Source organism: Artemia franciscana, chromosome 3 (genome assembly GCF_032884065.1).
Source record: "Artemia franciscana chromosome 3, ASM3288406v1, whole genome shotgun sequence".
Taxonomy (NCBI): domain Eukaryota; kingdom Metazoa; phylum Arthropoda; class Branchiopoda; order Anostraca; family Artemiidae; genus Artemia; species Artemia franciscana.
Window position 1 is genome coordinate 54,421,982 of NC_088865.1, and position 20,591 is coordinate 54,442,572.

The 20,591-nt window shown below is 32.1% G+C and overlaps 1 protein-coding gene across 1 annotated transcript; it reads right to left on the reverse strand.

The window, feature by feature from the left end:
* Nucleotides 1-7,567: 7,567 nt before the first annotated feature.
* On the reverse strand, nucleotides 7,568-10,868 carry LOC136024664 (AF4/FMR2 family member lilli-like). The gene is made up of 2 exons (XM_065700089.1): nucleotides 10,736-10,868; nucleotides 7,568-7,990 (listed from the first exon to the last, which is right to left on the reverse strand). The coding sequence occupies exons 1-2, from the start codon at nucleotides 10,863-10,865 to the stop codon at nucleotides 7,842-7,844; spliced, it is 279 nt and encodes a 92-aa protein (XP_065556161.1). The 5' UTR covers nucleotides 10,866-10,868; the 3' UTR covers nucleotides 7,568-7,841.
* Nucleotides 10,869-20,591: the final 9,723 nt, after the last annotated feature.

The window sequence follows — 20,591 nt, forward strand, 5'->3', positions numbered from 1 at the left end:
AATGAAGCGGAGATGAATAAAAAAATCCAAAATATTAGACTGTAGATAACCCAACCCCGTTCATGCAGGTCAATCCAATTATTAGCATAATGAACCAAAATTAATTTGCTGCTGCACTCCTTCGGGAATTACTTTTCAAATCAAATACATTTACGGAACCAACTTACTTCACAAATATCACCTGGCACCTGTGAAATTACTTGCACTAACTAATTACGTAATATTGGCTTCTAAGCACAACCATTTCAATCCACAATGTTACACACACAAGATAACATGAGATTTCAATATTTTCCAACGAGACTTCCCAAAGTATTTTGAATTATCATTTTTTATAATATGTTTAGTTGGCTTAAAAGAAAAAATTAAAAAAGAAGAAATCTAACAGAACAGACTCCTCGCATGGACACGTGTTCTTATCATGACAATACATGACATTCATTAGCTCTATGACAATCTACCTTAGTTCTTCTGTCCTAGGAATGACGCATGGAAGGATAATAAATAGACTTATCTATTAACAAATGAACTAACATCATTTTTATACAATCCTAATAAGGGGGTTAATGCCAGATTTGCCTCTCACTCAATCGGACTATCTGTCTTGGCTTTTTCTAAAATTAGCCATGATTTTATGCCCACAACTATTACATTTTAACTCAAAAGTTTGAGAGGCATTTGAATTAAAATTGAATAGTTGTGGGCATCAAGCCATGTTTAATTGTAGAAAAAGCCAAGGCAGATAGTACAATTGAGTGAGAGGCAAATCTGTCAGTAACCCCTTTATTAGGATCGTATAGATATGATGTTAGTTCATTTGTTAATAGATAAGTCTATTTATTATCCTTCCATGCGTCATTCCTGGGACAGAAAAACTAAGGTAGATAGTCATAGAACCTATAGTTTTCCAAGTGTTTGGTTAAATGGCACGGGTAAAAAGAGCGGGAGTAAGTATGCCTCTCTTATTGGACCAATACTTGTTTGTTATCTTTTAGCACGGCACCACGCCTGCCTAGAGACTCAGGCAGGTTAACTAAAGAATTTAAAATTGATACCATAGGACCATTAGATTGCCTGGAATGAATTGTCTACAACTAATCCATAAAATGACACGAATGTTTGCAATATTTCAATTACAGAATATATAAAAAATCTTAATAAGCAAACTATGATTGCTTGTAAAATTTAGAAACTTTGATGTTTTTTTAGCCAAGACAAACGTTATCATGATCGTTCGTGGCATGTGGCAATTTACTGTGCCAAGCAGCAACTTCACGTATAGCCAATATGAATTTTTTTATAATCCTAGAATTATTTTTGGTTCGTGCAGCCGAGTCTTCACGTTCTAACGTATTTCATGGTTTTTACGACAAACCTTGCCTATCCTTTTTTGCATCCAAAATGTATACGTCTTAAAAGTTTTTCGGGCCCCTTATAATATTTTATATTCACCATTGAAGACTTTATCGGTTAGGGTTCATACAAATTATTACAAGCTAATTAAAAAGACGGAAATTTTACAGAAACTGGCTTAATTTCCAAAAAGCTATCTTCTTGTACCTATGACAAATAAAAGTTAGGACCTGAAAATTATTTCTTTGTAGAATATGATTTGTTGGCAAAAAAAGATTTTAGGTGCTTAATTAAAGAAGTCCATTTCAAAAAGGGCCATTTAAAAAATATTTCATATTTAAGCCAGCATGAAAAATTCAGTAGCTTTTATTGTACTAAAAAGCACGAAAAATTCCAGTGCATTTTCTTATTTATACACTTGGTCAATTTGGCCTTAGAAAGATTCATATTTTGAATATTTATTGAGGTTCTGGTAAACTAAAAAAGATTAAAAACTTCATTTGCTCATTACTGATGGCATCCAGTTTGATGTCTAAACATACAGTTTAAAAAACAAATACGTCAACGGTAAAACCTAAAAATTTCAGAAAATGCATTGGGTTTGGTCGACTTCATACAGGCGTTTCATGCGCAGCTTGAGCGTGGAAATACGAGGCTTGTATCAATGTCCAACATGCCCTATAAGCGGAAAGTCCCCATCCCTCCACCCCCATGTATTGATTTATTCCCTTGGTATTATCTTGCAATAAGAAGGTTGAGACTATCCACTGTAGAGGACCAATATTGAAGAGTAACAACTGTCCGTAGTCAAAATATTCATAAGAGCAATATCACTTTTGGTAGCAAAGTCTTCATAATTGACAAAATAAAGCCAGAATCAGACACAATGGAAAAAATGAGACTAAAAAAAGTGACTATCGTTTCATAACAGTAAAAGGTCAAAATAATTCAAGGTTCAAAAGGTCAAAAGGTCAAAATGCAATAATTCAGTCTGAAATCATGAGGGAGTATTATCTGCAAATAGGAAAAAAATTAAATCTAGCACTATTTTGAAATCAAAACGTTAAATTTTTAACGTTTGACTCATAAATCAACTCAATGAAGTACGTAAAGCTTACCAAATTAGGTAGAGTTACAGTAAAGTCTATGAAAATAAAAGTGGGAGACCTTATCGTTGTTGAAAAGGATCAAAGGCTGCCAGCTGATATGGTACTGATCAGGTAATATGTTTTCCTGCGTTCTAGTTCTATACAAGTGCGTGTTCCATGATGTTTGTATTCTTAGCTGATCGCTAGTCCTTTGTGTGAAGGAGGGGTCAAGGGTATTCCTAAAAAATATTCGAATTTGAAAATAATTTTTTTACGATTTTTGTTTAATATGCGTGTATAAAATGTATATAATTCTTTTTATTGCTTCGTCTGATTATTTGATGCTGTACTTATGTGGAACAATGTAGAATAGATTGCTGGGGAAAAGGTTGATAGATTCTTTGTTGGAAGATCTCAAACAGAACAATGCGGATACGGTAATCTGGTCCAAAGATTGGTCTGAAGTACCCTCCTCGGTAAAATTGGGAAAATGCCAACATTTTTCACAACTGATAATATTTTATAATAAACATACCGATAACACTATAACCAATCAGATTCTTCATAATTATGGCTAATGAATCTTTAGAACAATGCATGGATAATTTCCAAGTATCTCAGTTTTTAGATTGATACATGCATCCCTTAGGAGTTGTGCTTACTTCATTGTTAATGTGGGGCTTATACACTCTGATCTCCCCTATAACTCTTCTGGTAATGGTCCATGGCTCCTGTGGCATTTCTATATATATCGATATCTTAGTGAACACCATTCTCAGATTATAGGAGATTGTTGCAGATTAATCTGCCAGCAATTTAGCCTTTTTGAATTAAAATGGAATAGTTGTGGGCATCAAGTCATGGCTAATTGTAGAAAAAGTCCATACACATAGTCCAATTGAGTGAGAAACAAACAATAATTAAATCTAGCACTATTTTGAAATCTAAACGTTTGCTTTTTTTCTTCTTGATCAACAAAGTGTTTACCCCCTAACGTTGGGCTGAATATAAACTTTTATATCAGATTGGGCTGTATTTTGCCAATTGCCAGCAATTAATCATTCAAAAATAATTGGCAATAAACAGCAAAGTTATAAGTAGCAACTGCTAAATTTGAAATTTACCCGACGGATTATGAGGTTTGAAGTCCAAATTGTTCGTTTAAGCTCTAAAATTAAAAGCGAGTATTATCCGTAAATAGTAAAAAAAAACACACAAAATATTGTATGTTTGCTGTACGTTAAAAAAATTTCCTATTCTTAAAGTGATTTCTTTTTGGTTCTGTTTCTTCTTTGGACAAAATCTTGTGTCATAGAAAACTCATTCTTCTTCCTAAAAGAAGACTAAAATAAGTATATAATTCTATATTATTCAAGTAATTTAAATATTAATCTTTGATTAAGAGGTTCGAATTTACGGACGGCTCTTGAAGGAAGAGGTTCTTAGGGTTAAGTTTATCTTCAAGTACAAAATGTAAGGTCTATTTAATTCAAAGAGGAATCTCAGAAGAGTTGTTCCTATGGCCAAGTTCACTTTTTATCCTTCAAGTAATGTGATACTTCCTCCAAGCTCAGAATTTAGGGAGAATTTTTTGATAACGGAGGATTTTCTTTTCATGGGTTTCGGTCGCCAAAAACGTCATTCTTATTCATTCATATTTCTAATTTTCTTGCAAGCCTTGCGAATTCATATTAGGACGTGAGGGGGGGGGTGTATTTCCCATGTGTCCACAAGCATTTCTACCGAGATGAGAAGAAGCAACTTCGGAGAAGGGGTGCCGATACTGACAATTGTAGGTCAAAATATTTAGCAATAAGACGATTTCTTAAAAGAGGGTTATTTTTCGACAAATTATAGAGGATATTAAGCACTAAGACGATTTGTTAGAAGAGGGCTATTCTTCGACAAATTACAGAGGAATAATTCGTGGTCGAAATATTTAGCAGTAAGACAATTTCTTAAAAGGGGTCATTTTTCGGCAAATTATAGAGTAGTAACTCGTGGTCAAAATATTGAGCAATAAGACAATTCCCTAAAAGAGGATTATTTTTTGACAAATTATAGAGGAATAACTCGCCGAAATAATTAGCAACAAGACAATTTCTTAGAAGAGGGTTATTTTTCGACAAATTATACATTAATAACCGGACGTGTGCAGATACGCGTATACAGATATTTATTTTAAAAATTCACACAAAAGAGAAATTAGGAGTCTAAACTAACCGCTAGAACTGAAAACTAAAATCTCTTCACACAACCATACAAGTAATGCATTCAGTACTATGGCAATTATTTCTGCTCCTGTTTTTCTGAAAGACACAAAAAAAAAACTACAAAAGAAATGCACAATAAACATTCAAACCCATCCAATTCGTTCCCTCAAATAAAGGTAAGTCATGACAGAGGTAAGTCATCCATCTTTGATTGCAGCAGTTGAGCCACATTTGCCAAGAGAATTTTGTTCTGCTAACCTCTCAGATACTTGAACCATCCTAGCTCGTCCGTTACAAACTTTGTTTTAGTTTGCGTGGCCAAACTATTTAGAATGGACTGGGCAGTCTTGCCAAACCTCGTAGAGCTTGGCTAAGAGATCCGAACAAATGACGGAATGCTAAAAGCCAACTCGTACTTTCCCAGAAATCTTCGAAAAACCCCGTTTTGTGCCCGAGATAGCGATATTCAGTTTTCGAAATCTTGCATCATTAGAAAGTGGGAATTTCGTTTTTTTTATCAGAGGGAGCAGATTCTTTTTTTAAGTTCAGAAAAGGGCAGTCTTTTAAAAAGTTCTAGCTTGCCTATTAGGATAACGTTAACAGTTAGCTCAAAGGAATTGTCATTGAATAATTCGGTCGTTTGGGGAGTTTCCAATGGTGCCAACCGCTTTAATTGTGCCCTGGAAGAATCGATCTTTGAGACGATCAACCCAGGCTTAAGCTTGTAAAATGATTTTTTAGGCGTCGAATCGCCTTAATCGATTTGGCATCTGTGGAGCAAATTAATTTCACTTCGTCTGGTTTAATTGGCTTGGCGTAAGGGCGGCTCAACTAGCACAATTTGACTTTGGTGACAACCTCAAGGTGGACATGGCTTAACGCTATTTTGCTCAAGTTTCTACAAATATTAGTCCGTTTGCTATGGCGCTACTATGTAATGTTCGATTTTTTTTTTAGGCGACTTCATTGAAATTTGAATAAAAGATGCTAGAAACACTAAATTACTCTCTTAAATATGGACGAAAATAAAATTTAACAATGCTTTGAACCGTGCGCACACAAAGTATTTTTGAGTAAGGAGAAATTCTTTCAAAGGCACCAGAAAATACAATGCAGTTGCAATAGAACTAAAAAATAAAATAAGCTTTAAATCAGAGCCTTGTAGGATCAAGTAAATCAGAGCCTAGTAGGATCAAGTTTAATTCCACCACCAAATACTGTTTCGAGTAAATGATCAAATGCAAAAAAAAAAAATATTATTTATGATGCCTTTATCTAAGAGTTTAGTTTACCTAAGGAAAAAAAAAATCTGAAATTAACAAAAACATGAATTTTCAGGGTTTAGCTGCGTCAGACTTGAAATAAAAAATCAAAATGACCCAGCTTTTTAGGGGGACAACAAAGGCTTTTCGAGATTTTTGATCAGTGTTACAAAATAAAACTTTAAAAAATGCATCGGAATTTTTTTTATCCACATTTTCGATACGTTTCTACGAGTCGGAAAAAATTTGGGCGGCAAGGGCACAAACTCTGACCCCACCCCACCCCCCAGAATACGACCTTGGTGGGCTAAGCAGCGGTAAATTAACAATATCTGGGTGTTCGTTCCAAATATTCAGATTTTTGGGTATTTTCCTGAAATAATGTTGAGTGGACGGAAATCTGTTTTCAGAGAGTTTTAAGTGGATTATCCCTTACATCTGTATTCGGCAACGCATATATTTATGAACTATATTTGGTTATCTATTATTTTATTTATGAGTGAACATATCAGCCAAATTATTCATTTTCCATAGTTTAATGCACAATTCCGATTAGTTTAAAAGACAATCGAGTTAGGTATTATTTACCTACTTAAAACATATTTGGTAAAAAGATACAGTCAATATTTCAAAAGAAGAAAAAAGAAGAAAAAATAGTCCCTAAAAACTAAAAAATCTTAAAATAGGGAACAGGTTAAGACTAGTTGTAGAGCGAAAGCTGCGATGGCAGAGTGTTAATTTTTGTGCTAAACAGTCCAGTAAGAAATTGACCAATTAGAATTAGGCATGGCACGACACACATTGAACGTGAAATGTTGCCAATGGAATGCATTTGACACATTTTATTATTGTCGATAAATTATTATCGGTTTCTAACTTAACTTTTCTACATCATATATAAAACATATACTGACAATAATTAATAGTTAATCATTTTTTGCCTAGGATAAAAACGCACACATTTTCGCCCTGAATTGCAATAGTCTCCCCTCAAATCACTCAAAGAGAAGTAAATTTGGTTAATCAATCAAAATTCCATTCGTCAAATTATTAATTCTATTAATTTTTACAAATTGATTTCATTTACTCACTTGTTATTGAAATAACTTATTAAAAATTGTTTCTTACTTTCCCAAACTTGTAGCTTTCTAAAAAAAAATACTTTCCAAAAACAAATTCCAGATTGTGATGCTAAGCTTAAACAGGATAAGGAGCTTTAATCTCCTTTATCAGCAAGAAAAAATAATTCAGAAAAGCAAATTGGTAGTGTGTTTTATTTTATTTGTGTATTTTCATCTAATAAGTTATATATATATATATATATATATATATATATAAAAAAATTATACATATATATATATTATACATATATATATATATATATATATATATATATATATATATATATATATATATATATATATATATATTATACATATATATATATATATACATATATATATATATATATATATATATATATATATATATATATATATATATATATATATATATATATATATATATATATATATATATATATATATATATATATATATATATATATATATATATATATATATATATATATATATATATATATATATATATTTCCAGTATTTCTTGTCAGTATTCAATGCGAGCAATTTGAGAAAGAAACAGACATCATGTAAACCAGAACAGAAAAACGAATTGTTCATGCATTTGGGTAACAACAAGCTCGCTCGCAAAAAGTCACGAAAAAGTTATTTTAAAAAAGAACCCCTCTTCATATACGTTATCTATATCTAAGAAATACGAAAATACGGTATTAAGCCAAGTTCACACTTCGTTTCCACTATGGACTCTCATATCAATTAGCAACTATTGAGTGAACTGTTCGTAAGGCCGCTAGGCTGCAAAGATTTCGGATCACTTGTATCATATCAAGGCCAGTTCACATCGCGGCCAATAGCACAATCTCTATTATAGTTGCCAAGTCTTTCTACCGCAGCACGCACTATACGAACTAACTCTCTTAGAGTGCTGTGAAGAGTCAGGGATCCAAATTCGTGGTCAAGTTGGATAAAAAAGTCTGTAAAACAAAATTATAATTATATGATATATATTATGGCATAAAATAATGTGAATACATAATTCCTCAAATCTTTATATTAGAAATTCGTAGGTAGTGTACAATTTTTTCAGATCTTTTTTACAAAAAGCATATTCAAAGTTTATATGTTTGTTCTAAGTGCCTGTCCCTCAAATGAGGCCAGTGAGGAGAAGGGGGAGGAATGAATCATCATCATCATTACTATTATGAAGAAACACCATAAAGTGCGTGCATTTCAGACTCATTTACAGAAGAAGAGACTGAAAATTTACAAAAAAAAACCTAAAATATTAACTGTTTTGGGTTGCATCGACAACGTAGTATTGTTCACAAACACCGAAGATTGAAAGACGGAACATTAAATTCCAGAGAATTTTAATTTATTTACTATTATTTTTCAGCTTTTGTTTACTATTTTTTTTATTAATTTTGTTTGCTTATTTTATTTATTTATTAGTTTTATTATTTTATTAATCCGTAGGTCGTGTATTGTTTCTTTGGTACTTTTTTACAATCAGCATATTCAAAGTTTATCAGTTTATTCTAAGTGCCTGTTCCTCAAGTCAAACCAGTAAGAAGAAGGACTAAACCAGCATCATCATTATCATTAACTAATGGGAAAAAAAAGACTAAGTACGTTCCTTATACACCAGCATCATTCCAAGAACAAGAGAATGAAAACTTACAAAAAACTAAAATAAGAACGTTTTTTGGCTGGTATAAAACGTAATACTGTTCTCAAAGATTAAAATTGAGAGATGGAACACTACATTACAGAAAATTGTTATTTATTTACTATTATTGTTTAAACATATTAGTTCTGGTTTGTTGCTAATTACATTTTGGATGTTAATTGATACTAAATTATTATTGACATTATTACTACTAAAATCCAGAAATATGGGACAATTTTTGACAAATAATTATTTTCAAGAGAAAAAAAAGCAAGAAGTTTTACTGAATTTTTTGTGAGAGACTATTTTGTTATTACCCATTTTTTAGGTTATTTACAATCCCTTCTCAAAAGAGTCCAGTCAGCGCAGTTTTATCTAATATAATTTTGTTTGAGCTAAGATAACCAACGAACTGACTTAGCTTTACAGTGTTATGTCCGCTAGCATCTTTGTTCTATGATAAGTTTTACCAGCAGGAATATAGTATTATGTTGAGAGCTCTGTTATTGCGGATTTTTACAAAGTCCGTGAAGCAATGGCCAAACTAAAATCCCTAGATTTGTTAATTGACTCATTAGCTTAAAATAAAACATATGTTTTGAAATACAAGTTGCAAACTTGGTCACTTAAACATACCGTGCAATTTTGTTCCATAATGAACTTATACCAATGATAAAAATTAACAGCAGTCAAGCAAAAATGTCGAAAAATATTTTACTTTGCGACTGTTCCCAATGACTGTAAAACCCCCCTTGGTGACAAAATATTAGAGAAAAAGCAAGGCCCCCCCCACGTATGTGCCAAGTTCAAAATATTCGTACTGGAAACAAGAATTCGTTGATATATATCTTTTGCGCTTGGATATTTTAGCAGTGACAATAAGTGGCGTCATTTCGCTAAAATTTGGAGGAGAGCCAAGGTTTTTTTTTTGAATCCAGGGGAGGGGGGGACAAGTGTCTTTATTTTATTTTCTGACAAAGATAATTTCTTGTACCGCATTGGCCTGCCACAGCCAATATCTGCGATTTGCACAAAAGCCATACAAATATGCATTGCCAGCGACAGATACTAACAAAAAACTAAAAAATAGAAGAAAAAATATTGGCGAATAACTGGCGATATTGGCGAATACTCACTTTATTGTTGTTAGGTATTTGATTTTGATGCTTTGAATTTTTGGTCTTTTATTGAATTTTATTTAATTTTAACTGTTTTTTTTTCATTGGTTATGTTGTACTTTCCGCGTTTGTTTTTTGCCTTTTCCTTGATCAGAGTATTTTGTTCGCGCTGAAGAAGAGATGCGGTTGTTCTCTCGAAATATTCACTTACTTCGCAGTATTTTCATTTGACCTTTAAAACCCAATTTTTAATCGTTTTCTTTCTTTATGTAATTTCTGACATATCGTTCCTTAGTTAATTTCTATCTATAATAAGGATTTATACCGGTCAAACGAAAATGGCGGAAAGTATTTCCCTTTACGGCTGTTACTAAGATTTGTACAATCCCCGTTGGAGACATACTATTAGAGAAAAACAAGGCTCCCCCCCCACCCTACATGTGTGCAAATTTCTAAATATTAATTGCCGGAAACAACGATTCGTTGATGTATATTTCTTTTCCGCTTGGATTGGCAGTGTAAATAGAAAAGACTAGAACAGAGAGAAACCGGGCAAACCTTCTCTCCTGTAATGAATTTAAAATAATATAGGCTTTTCTCTAACAGGATATAGGCCAAGTGTGTAGATTAAAATACATTTATTCACTTTAATAGCTTTAAGCTAAAATGAGAATATAAATAATAAAAAAGGGAATTGAATAATGCAAACAAAAATACTAAAGGACAAGAACAACAAATAAAATTTCAATAAAAATAAAACCTAATATAACAAGTTGGCTACTATCTCAAGATTTACACAGCGAGATATAAGGAAAAAGACAAGCAATGAAATAAATTTTTAAAATGACAAACAAAATGCAAAGTAGAACAGTGGTGTTATCGTTACTTACTGAAAGCGTAAAAAAAATAGTAAAACAAAATTTTTTACTTACCTTCAGAGTGAGTTCTGAAAATCATTTGGTCTGCCTGGTCCCAAAGATCAAGAGATGCTTGCAACAATCCTACATTATGATGGTTCCTCATTAGAGTTGAATGAGTGGGTACTGGAACCGGTATAACCATAAGAGATGACTAAAAAATAATATCTATTTTATTTATAATTTTTTGTAAATGTCAAATCGATCTGATTGGATATCAACTTTCGGTATGATCTTGTAGATCATAATATTTAAATTTTAGGGAGGGGGAAGAATTTTATCACACTAATATCATCATTTCCCCTTCTAACTTTGTGCTGGTAAGCATATGAATATAATCTTCAATTTTAAAATCAAGATATTTTGCAATAAGACGGGGGCGAACGTCCTCAGTAACCATACTGCAAGCTCAGTCCAAAAATAATTTTTAAGATTAAGGGTGGGTTATGGGGGTAGATCACCTCTCCTTATGGATCTGAAAGACCACTCACGAACAGGGGTAAATTTTCGCCTAAGAACATGCATGTTTTGGGCATCAGGCATCAGCACAGGAATTTGATTTCTCGTGACTCAATTGCATTCGGAATCTTAAGAATTTACAAGACATTTAGCAGCTTACATGGCAATCCCGTAGAAGGTAAAGAATACGTGCATTGGACCTATCGGCAAACAGTCCCTAAATCAGAACCAATGGGTGTACTTGGTGAAGAGGGTTGAAGTATCCGTCACAACTTAGTAAATGAACTCCGGCCAACAGTAAACAATAAGGGAAAACGCATTTTGAAAAAAATCTGTCAAGTGAGATAGAAATACCATTTGAAGCTGATTCAGACAATAGTAACTGTTTTTTCCATTGATATTAAAGGTAAAAGTTTGTTCTGAAAAAATTGATTCATGAGAACTTTGAATTTAACTCAGAATCGCCAAAGCTGCATATAACACTCTGATTTTGAACATCCATAGATAAATAAAGGCTCACTCTCCATAAACTTGAGACAAGAAGAACGATCTTAGACTTAAAAACCCTCTTTAAGATAGTTCACGAGATTTTTGGGAACGTAAAAGACAAGCTTGGTCCAATAAATCCCCAAAGCAACACAAGATCGCAGAGTCTGCAATTGGAGCATATGAAGATGAAGATTGCAAGATATAATTCTTACTATCATTCGTTCATACCCTGGGTCATCAGGATCTGGAACAAACTGCCATTCTCAGTCAAAAAGATGAAATCCCTGGAAGCCCTCTCCAATAGCCTAAGCATAATACGCTAATCATTACCATACGCTAATTATTTTCCCAAAGCCACCAGATCAAAATTCTGAGATAGAGTAGTCGAAAAACCTTATAACTATGTCTTTGGGGACGACTTACTCTCCCACAGTCCCCGTGGGAGGGGCTACAAGTTACAAACTTTGACCAGTGCTTACGTATAGTAATGGTCATTTGGAAGTGTACAGACGTTTTCAGGGGGATTTTTAGGTTGCGGGTGGGGGGGAGGGGGTTGAGAAGAGGGGGATATGTTGGGGAATTTCTCCCCCAAGCCTTAGATATATATTATAAAAATAAGTTGTGTATATGCATGTTTTTTGTTTGTGGGTTTGCATTTGACGTCATTATAAGTATATAAGGCTTTGTATATGACGTCATTATAAGATGACACTACAGACTGGGACACCGGGACACAAATGACGACCGGAACACAGGGAATATAAATGACGACCGGGACACTCAAAGAGAAATTACAGACTGGGACACCGGGACACAAATGACGACCGGGACACAGGGAATATAAATGACGACCAGGACACAGGGACGCAACTACAACGGGGACGCCGGGGGCACAGGGGGATATATAAATGACGACGGGGAAACAGGGAATGTTCGATTAGCAATCACCATCAACAAAGCTCAAGGGCAATCGTTAGGAAAATGCGGTATAGATCTGAATACGGATTGTTTTCCCATGGACAATTATTATGTTGCCTGTTCAAGAGTTGGTAAACCTGACAACCTATCTATATGGACAGACAATGGGACAGCAAAGTATGTTGTATATTCGCAAGTTTTACGTAGTTAAAAATATATATATATCTATCTATATTCACAGGTGGGACACAGGGACACAACTACAATGGCGCGTAACTAATATAGCGCGTAACGACTTACGCACGCGGAAGGGCTTGGGGGGGGGGAAGAGCCACCCCAACAGCTAGTATATATATATATATATATATATATATATATATATATATATATATATATATATATATATATATATATATATATATATATATATATATATATATATATATATATATATATATATATATATATATATATATGTATATATATATATATATATATATATATATATATATATATATATATATATATATATATATATATATATATATATATATCATGAAAAGAGAAATCACCAATGCAACAGCACAAACATACACACACAAAAAAAAAACAAAAAAAACTAATTCCTAAAATTAGTGATTAATATAGACAAGCACTTGAATGAGGCCTTAACCCTACTCATCCATACAATCACATAGGTCAAACAGCATAGCACACACAATCAACCATAAAGAATAATCCATGGACAGGCAGTCATGTCGTCAATAAGTATAAATCATCATTTACCAAACAATAGAAAAAATAATATAGACAAATAATTCAGAGGCAACACCCAACATAAGGGCTCATCAGGAGAATACACTGGCCTATATAGGGTTTCACCACTCTAAATTCTCTACCCAGCACAGTGTTGTGGCTACCACAGAATATCCATGGCATCCCCGCGTCAGGTATCACCCTCAAAATATATGCCTATGAAAGAAAAAAAAACAGCAAATGTAAAACAACCAAGTAAAACCAAAACAAGCTTATCCTGTTAATATATCCCTCCCTTTAGCAATAAGTATAATAAATATATATATATATATATATATATATATATATATATATATATATATATATATATATATATATATATATATATATATATATATATATTCACAGGTGGGACACAGGGACACAACTACAATGGCGCGTAACGACTTACGCGCGTGAGGGGGTTTGGTGGCGCGAAGCGCCCCCACCAACTAGGTTTTGGGGTGGCGCGAAGCGCCACCCCAACAGCTAGTATAAATATATATATATATGTATATCTAATAACAAAAATGGTTAGCAAAGATACAAAACTTTTTTAATTTATTTTGTGTTGAGAGAGCGTATATGAAATTGGAAATACTAGTGCGAATCTATACAAATAACTGTGACACGTCTAACTGGACTCAGATGGAGCCGATTGAAAAGCTAGAAATAGCTTCAAAGACAAAAATTTCAAAGAAAAATATTGAGCTGCTATTCTCGATAATTGAAAAAATATTAAAAAGTAATAAGCTTAGAAAAATCTCCAAATCTTTAGATATGCTCATATATCTTATAGACAATGGGGGCGAGATTTTTCAAGTAGCACTCTATAAAAGGCTTCTAGAATTACTGGGTAATTTGAATCACAACAAACTCAATAAGCTTCTAAATGGGAGAAACAGAGAGTTATAAGCTAGATTTCTCTAGTCGTGTCCTTAAAATGATATGTAAATGTTTAAAGGCTCATACGATAAATAACAACTTAACGGAAACATCAAAATTCGTCGCAGATATTTGGCTCTAGATGCCAAGTACCCTCGAGAAATCACCTACATAAACAAATTTTGGTCTGATTTAAATAAGAAGCAACCTACAGTCTATAGTAACAAGATAACAAAAGCCCGCAACTACCTGTACAACTTAGCAAACAGCTGCAGTTAAAACTAAACCAAAAACTAAATCAATGCCTATGTCTATTTGTATGTCTATGTCTATGATAGTGTCTATGTCTTTGTCCATGTCTACGTCTATGTCTCTGTTTATTTTTATATCTGTGTCAATGTCTATTTCTATGCCTACGTCTGTTCTTACGTCTATAAATTAATTTTTATGTCTATGTCTATGTCTATTCTAATTCCATGACTATGACTATTTCTATGTCTATGTCTATATTTATGTCCATGTTTATGTCTATGTCTACTTCTATTTCCATGTCTGTGCTAAGTTTAAGTCTATGTCTATGTTTATATCTATGTCTATGTCCATGTCTATGTCGACGTCTATGTCTCGGTCTATGTCCCTGATTTTGTATATGTCTAAGTCTACTTCTATTTCTATGTCTCTACTATGTCTAAATCTATTTCTCTGCTTATGTCTATGTTTATATCTATGTCTATGTTTATGTCTATATTTATGCCTATGTCTTTGTCTTTGCCCTTTCCCATGTCAATGTCAATGTCTATGTTTATATCAATTTCTATGTCTATTTTTGTATCTACATCTATTCCTATGTCTTTGTCTATGAGTATGGCTATGTCTATGTCTATGTGTAAGTGTATGTCTATGCCTCTGTTTTTTTCTATGTCCCTGTCTATGTCTATGCCTTTGTCTGTGTCTTTGTCTGTGTCCATGTCCATGTCTATGTCTATATCTATGTCTGTATCTATCTCTTTATCTATGTCTATTTCCGTGTCTATGTCTATGCCTAAACAAAGTCTGTTCTTATGTCTATGTCTGTATCTATGTTTATATCTATGTCTATGCCTATGTCAATGTCTGTTCTTTTGTCTATCTCTAAGTCTATGTATATGTCTATGTCTATTCTTTGACAATGCCTTTGTCTATGTATATGTCTATATTTATATCTATGTCCGTGTCTATGTGTATGTCTATGTCGATGTCTATGTCAATGTGCAAGTTTCGGTTTATGTCCATAATTTTGTCTATGGCTAAGTTTACTTATATTTTTATGTCTATACTATGTCTAAGTCTATGTTTATGTCTATTTCCATGTCTATGTGTATGTCTATGTCAATGTCTATGTCTCCGTCTATGTCCATGATTTTGTGTATGTTTAAGTCTACTTGTATTATCGCATCCACCTTATCTCGCTGTAAATGCGATTTAAGGTAATTTAAGGTAATTTCTGTGTCTATGGTATGTCTAAGTTTATGTTTATATCTATGTCTGTGTTTATGTCTATATACTTATGTCTATGTCTTCGTCTTTGCCTATGTCTAGGTCAATGTCTATGTCTATGTTTATGTCCATGTCAGTGTCTATTTTTGTATCTACGTCTGATTGTATCTTTGTCCCTGTCTATGTCTATGTCTATGTTTTTGTCTATAGACAGAGACATAAGTATAGACATGGAAAAAGACATAAACTCAGACATAAACACAGAATTAGAAACGGACATAGACATCAAAATATATAAAAATAAACATTATTTTCAAATTTGTGAACTATTTTTGAGAGAACGCTCATGAGCCTTTTTACCTTTACAGTTCTTAAAGTTTGATTTTTATCTTTTGACAATTCCGTAATTCAAGTTTTCGATTTTTATTATTGTAAAAAAGAAAAAAGGACACATCAGTACTATCTATGAAATAAAAAAAGAAAAAAAGGATTCCATTTTTGTTCAAGGTGGGAGGCTGTAGATCAAGACAAATTTTGTTTATGTACGTGATTTCTAGAGCTTACTTGGCATCTAGATGAGCCTTTAAACATTCATGCGTCACACAATTCAAGAGCTGATAGAAATTTGACTTATATGTCTCGGTTCTTCCTGTTAGAAACTTCTTGATTTTGTGGTGATTCAAAATACCCAGTGGGTCTTGAAGCATTTCATAGAGTGCTGCTTGAAAAATCTCACCCCCGTTTCTTATAAGATACTAGCTGTTGGGGTGGCGCTTTGCGCCACCCCAACACCTAGTTGGTGGGGGCGCTTCGCGCCCCCCCCCAAGCCCCCCCGCGCGCGTAAGTCGTTACGCGCCATAATAGTTACGCGCCATTGTAGTTGTGTCCCTATGTCCCACCTGTGAATATAGATAGATATATATATATATATATATATATATATATATATATATATATATATATATATATATATATATATATATATATATATATATATATATATATATATATGGTTTTAACTACGTAAAACTTGCGAATATACAACATTCTTTGCTGTCCCATTGTCTTTGCATATAAATAGATTGTCAGGTTTACCGACTCTTGAACATGCAACATATAATGGTCCATGGGAAAACAATCTGTATTCAGATCTATACCTCATGATTCTAATGATTGCCCTTGAGCTTTGTTGATGGTGATTGCTAATCGACCATTCCCTGTCCCGGTGTCCCGGTCGTCATTTATATCCCCCTGTTTCCCCCGGTGTCCCCGTTGTAGTTGTGTCCCTGTGTCCCGGTCGTCATTTATATTCCCTGTGTCCCGGTCGTCATTTGTATCCCGGTGTCCCGGTCTGTATATACATTCGTTTTTTAGTTTTGTTTTTCTCCTTTATTTTTTTCCTTTTTTTTTCTTTTTTAGTTTAGTTAGATTTTTAGATTTTTTAGTTTTTTTATTAGTTTTTAGTTTTTTTTTTCTTTTTAGTTTTTTTGTAGTTTTTACCTTCTTTTTAGTTTTGTTAGTTTTTTTTTTTACTTATGTCCTGGTCGTCATTTATACTCCCTGTGTCCCGGTGCTTTGTTGATTGCTAATCGAACATTCCTTTTGTCTCGTCATTTATTTTTTTCTTTTTTAGTTCTTTTAGTTTTTACCTTTTTTAGTTTTTTTTAGTTTTTTAGATGAAAATTTTTTTTAGTTTTTTCCTTTTTTTCTTTTGAGTTTTTTATTGGTTTTTACCTTTATTTTAGCTTATTTTTCAGTTTTTTCCTTTTTTTTAGTTTTTTTTTATTTTTTATTTTTTTTAGTTTTTTACCTTTTTTTAGTTTTTTTATTTTTTTTAGTTTTTTAGCTTTTTTACCTTTTTTATTAGTTTTTAGTTTTTTTTGTAGTTTTTGCCTTTTTTTAGTTTTTTCAGTTTTTTTTTTAGTTTTTTATTGGTTTTTACCTTTATTTTAGCTTATTTTTCAGTTTTTTCCTTTTTTTAGTTTTTTTTAGTTTTTAGTTTTTTTAGTTTTTTACCTTTTTTTAGTTTTTTTAGTTTTTTTAGTTTTTTAGCTTTTTTATTTTTTTTATTAGTTTTTAGTTTTTTTTGTAGTTTTTGCCTTTTTTTAGTTTTTTTAGTTTTTTAGCTTTTTTATTAGTTTTTAGTTTTTTTTGTAGTTTTTGCCTTTTTTTAGTTTTTTTCTTTTTAGTTTTTTTGTAGTTTTTACCTTCTTTTTAGTTTTGTTAGTTTTTTTTTTTACTTATGTCCTGGTCGTCATTTATACTCCCTGTGTCCCGGTGCTTTGTTGATTGCTAATCGAACATTCCTTTTGTCCTGGTCGCTTTCTCTTTGAGTGTCGTCATTTATTTTTTTCTTTTTTAGTTCTTTTAGTTTTTACCTTTTTTAGTTTTTTTTAGTTTTTTAGATGAAATTTTTTTTTAGTTTTTTCCTTTTTTTCTTTTTAGTTTTTTATTGGTTTTTACCTTTATTTTAGCTTATTTTTCAGTTTTTTCCTTTTTTTAGTTTTTTTTTATTTTTTATTTTTTTTAGTTTTTTACCTTTTTTAGTTTTTTTAGTTTTTTTAGTTTTTTAGCTTTTTTACTTTTTTTATTAGTTTTTAGTTTTTTTTGTAGTTTTTGCCTTTTTTTAGTTTTTTCAGTTTTTTTTTAGTTTTTTATTGGTTTTTACCTTTATTTTAGCTTATTTTTCAGTTTTTTCCTTTTTTTTAGTTTTTTTTAGTTTTTAGTTTTTTTAGTTTTTTACCTTTTTTTAGTTTTTTTAGTTTTTTAGCTTTTTTATTTTTTTTATTAGTTTTTAGTTTTTTTTGTAGTTTTTGCCTTTTTTTAGTTTTTTTAGTTTTTTAGCTTTTTTATTAGTTTTTAGTTTTTTTTGTAGTTTTTGCCTTTTTTTAGTTTTTTTAGTTTTTTAGCTTTTTTTATTTTTTTTATTAGTTTTTAGTTTTTTTTGTAGTTTTTGCCTTTTTTTAGTTTTTTCAGTTTTGACGTCACCTGATCCAGTTTTTTCAGGTGACGTCACCTGATCCACAGATCCACAGATCCACACACAGACAACTTATTTTTATATATATAGATATAAGCATATGTAGAGAATTAGTGATTTTTTCCAGCTTATTACTTTTTAATCTTTTTTTAATTATAGACAATACCAACTCAGCATTTTTCTTTGAAATTTTTGTCTGTGACGCTATTTTCTGCATATCAATTTCATATTCTTTTTTAATTATCTTATTCAGCTCAGTATTTTTCTTCGAAAATTTTGTCTTTGCAGCTGTTTCCTCCATTGGTAACATATGAGTCAGCTCAGACATTTCATTGCTATTTGTACATTTTCGCACTAATACTTCCAATTCCATATCAACACAAAGTGCTTTAAGAAGTTTTGTATCTTTCCAAACCATTTCTTTAAATAGAGATCTAAATATTTTTCTGAATCGACGGATGTTTTATTGTGTTTTTTCATCTGTCTTTAAAGTGAAACATTCTTTTCTTGATCCTTAGCTGAGTAATTTCTGCTAAAAATTTCTTGGCTTGTAAATAGACCTGGGAGAATATCTAGTTTTCAATGTTTATTTAAATATTTATGAAATTACCAATTTTTTAAAATATGCCTGGTGAAACATTAAAAGGAGATCTTACAAATATAATAGTGTTATATCATCGTCCAAATGATCATTTATTTTAATATTGAAGTTGCTATGGATTAGAGATCGTTCTTGATATAATTATGTGTATCGTATATCGATCCTTTATTTAGAGGTAACGCGGCTCAATAGTAAATGAAACAAGTGGGTTATGTCTGTCTGTCTGTCTGTCCGCATATGACGTCTGAATTATTTCATCATATACCAGTTCAAAAACGAAAGTATACAAGCTGATGTAGCTGAGTTGGTAACGCGGTATGTTCCAGGTTCTAGGTTCGAGAGATTCCAGGTTCGAACCTTGAATACAAAAGAAGAAAAAAACTAAAAAAGGTAAAAACTACAAAAAAAACTAAAAAGGAAAAAAACTAAAAAAAAAACTAAAAAAGCTAGAATACTAAAAACAAATAATAAGTTAAAAACTAAAAAAGAAAAAAACTAAAAAACGTAAAAACTACAAAACTAAAACCTAAAGAAAACTAAAAAAAAACTAAAACGAAAGAAAAACTAAAACTAATAAAAAAACTAAAAAAAAAGAAAAATTGAAAAAGAAAAAAACTAAAAAGAAAAAAAAACTAAAAAAGCTAAAACAAAAGTAAAAACCAATAATTAAAAGACACAGGGACACAACTACAGTGGCGCGTAACTAATATTGGTAGAGCGTTATGTTTCAGGTTGTAGATCTGAGAGGTTCAACCCTGAATACAAAAGAAGAATACAAAAGAAGAATGAGAGGTTCATCCCCCTGAATACAGGGGGATATATAAATGACGACAGGGGCACAGGGAATGTTAGATTAGCAATCACCATCAACTCACCATCAAAGCTCAAGGACAATCATTAGAATCATGAGGTATAACTAAAAAAAAAAACTAAAAAAAAAGTAAAAAACTAAAAACTAAAGAAAAGATCAATTCAAAAACGAATGCATATACAGACCGGGACACCAGGACACAGGGAATATAAATGACGACTGGGACACTCAAAGAGAGATTACAGACTGGGACACCGGGACACAAATGACGACCGGGACACAGGGAAGAAAAAAGAAAAAAAACTAAAAAAAAAGTAAAAACCAAAAAAAAACTAAAAAGGTGCCAAAAAAGTGCCCCCCGGGACACCGGGGGGCACAGGGGGATATATAAATGACGACGGGGACACAGGGAATGTTCGATTAGCAATCACCATCAACAAAGCTGAAGGGCAATCAT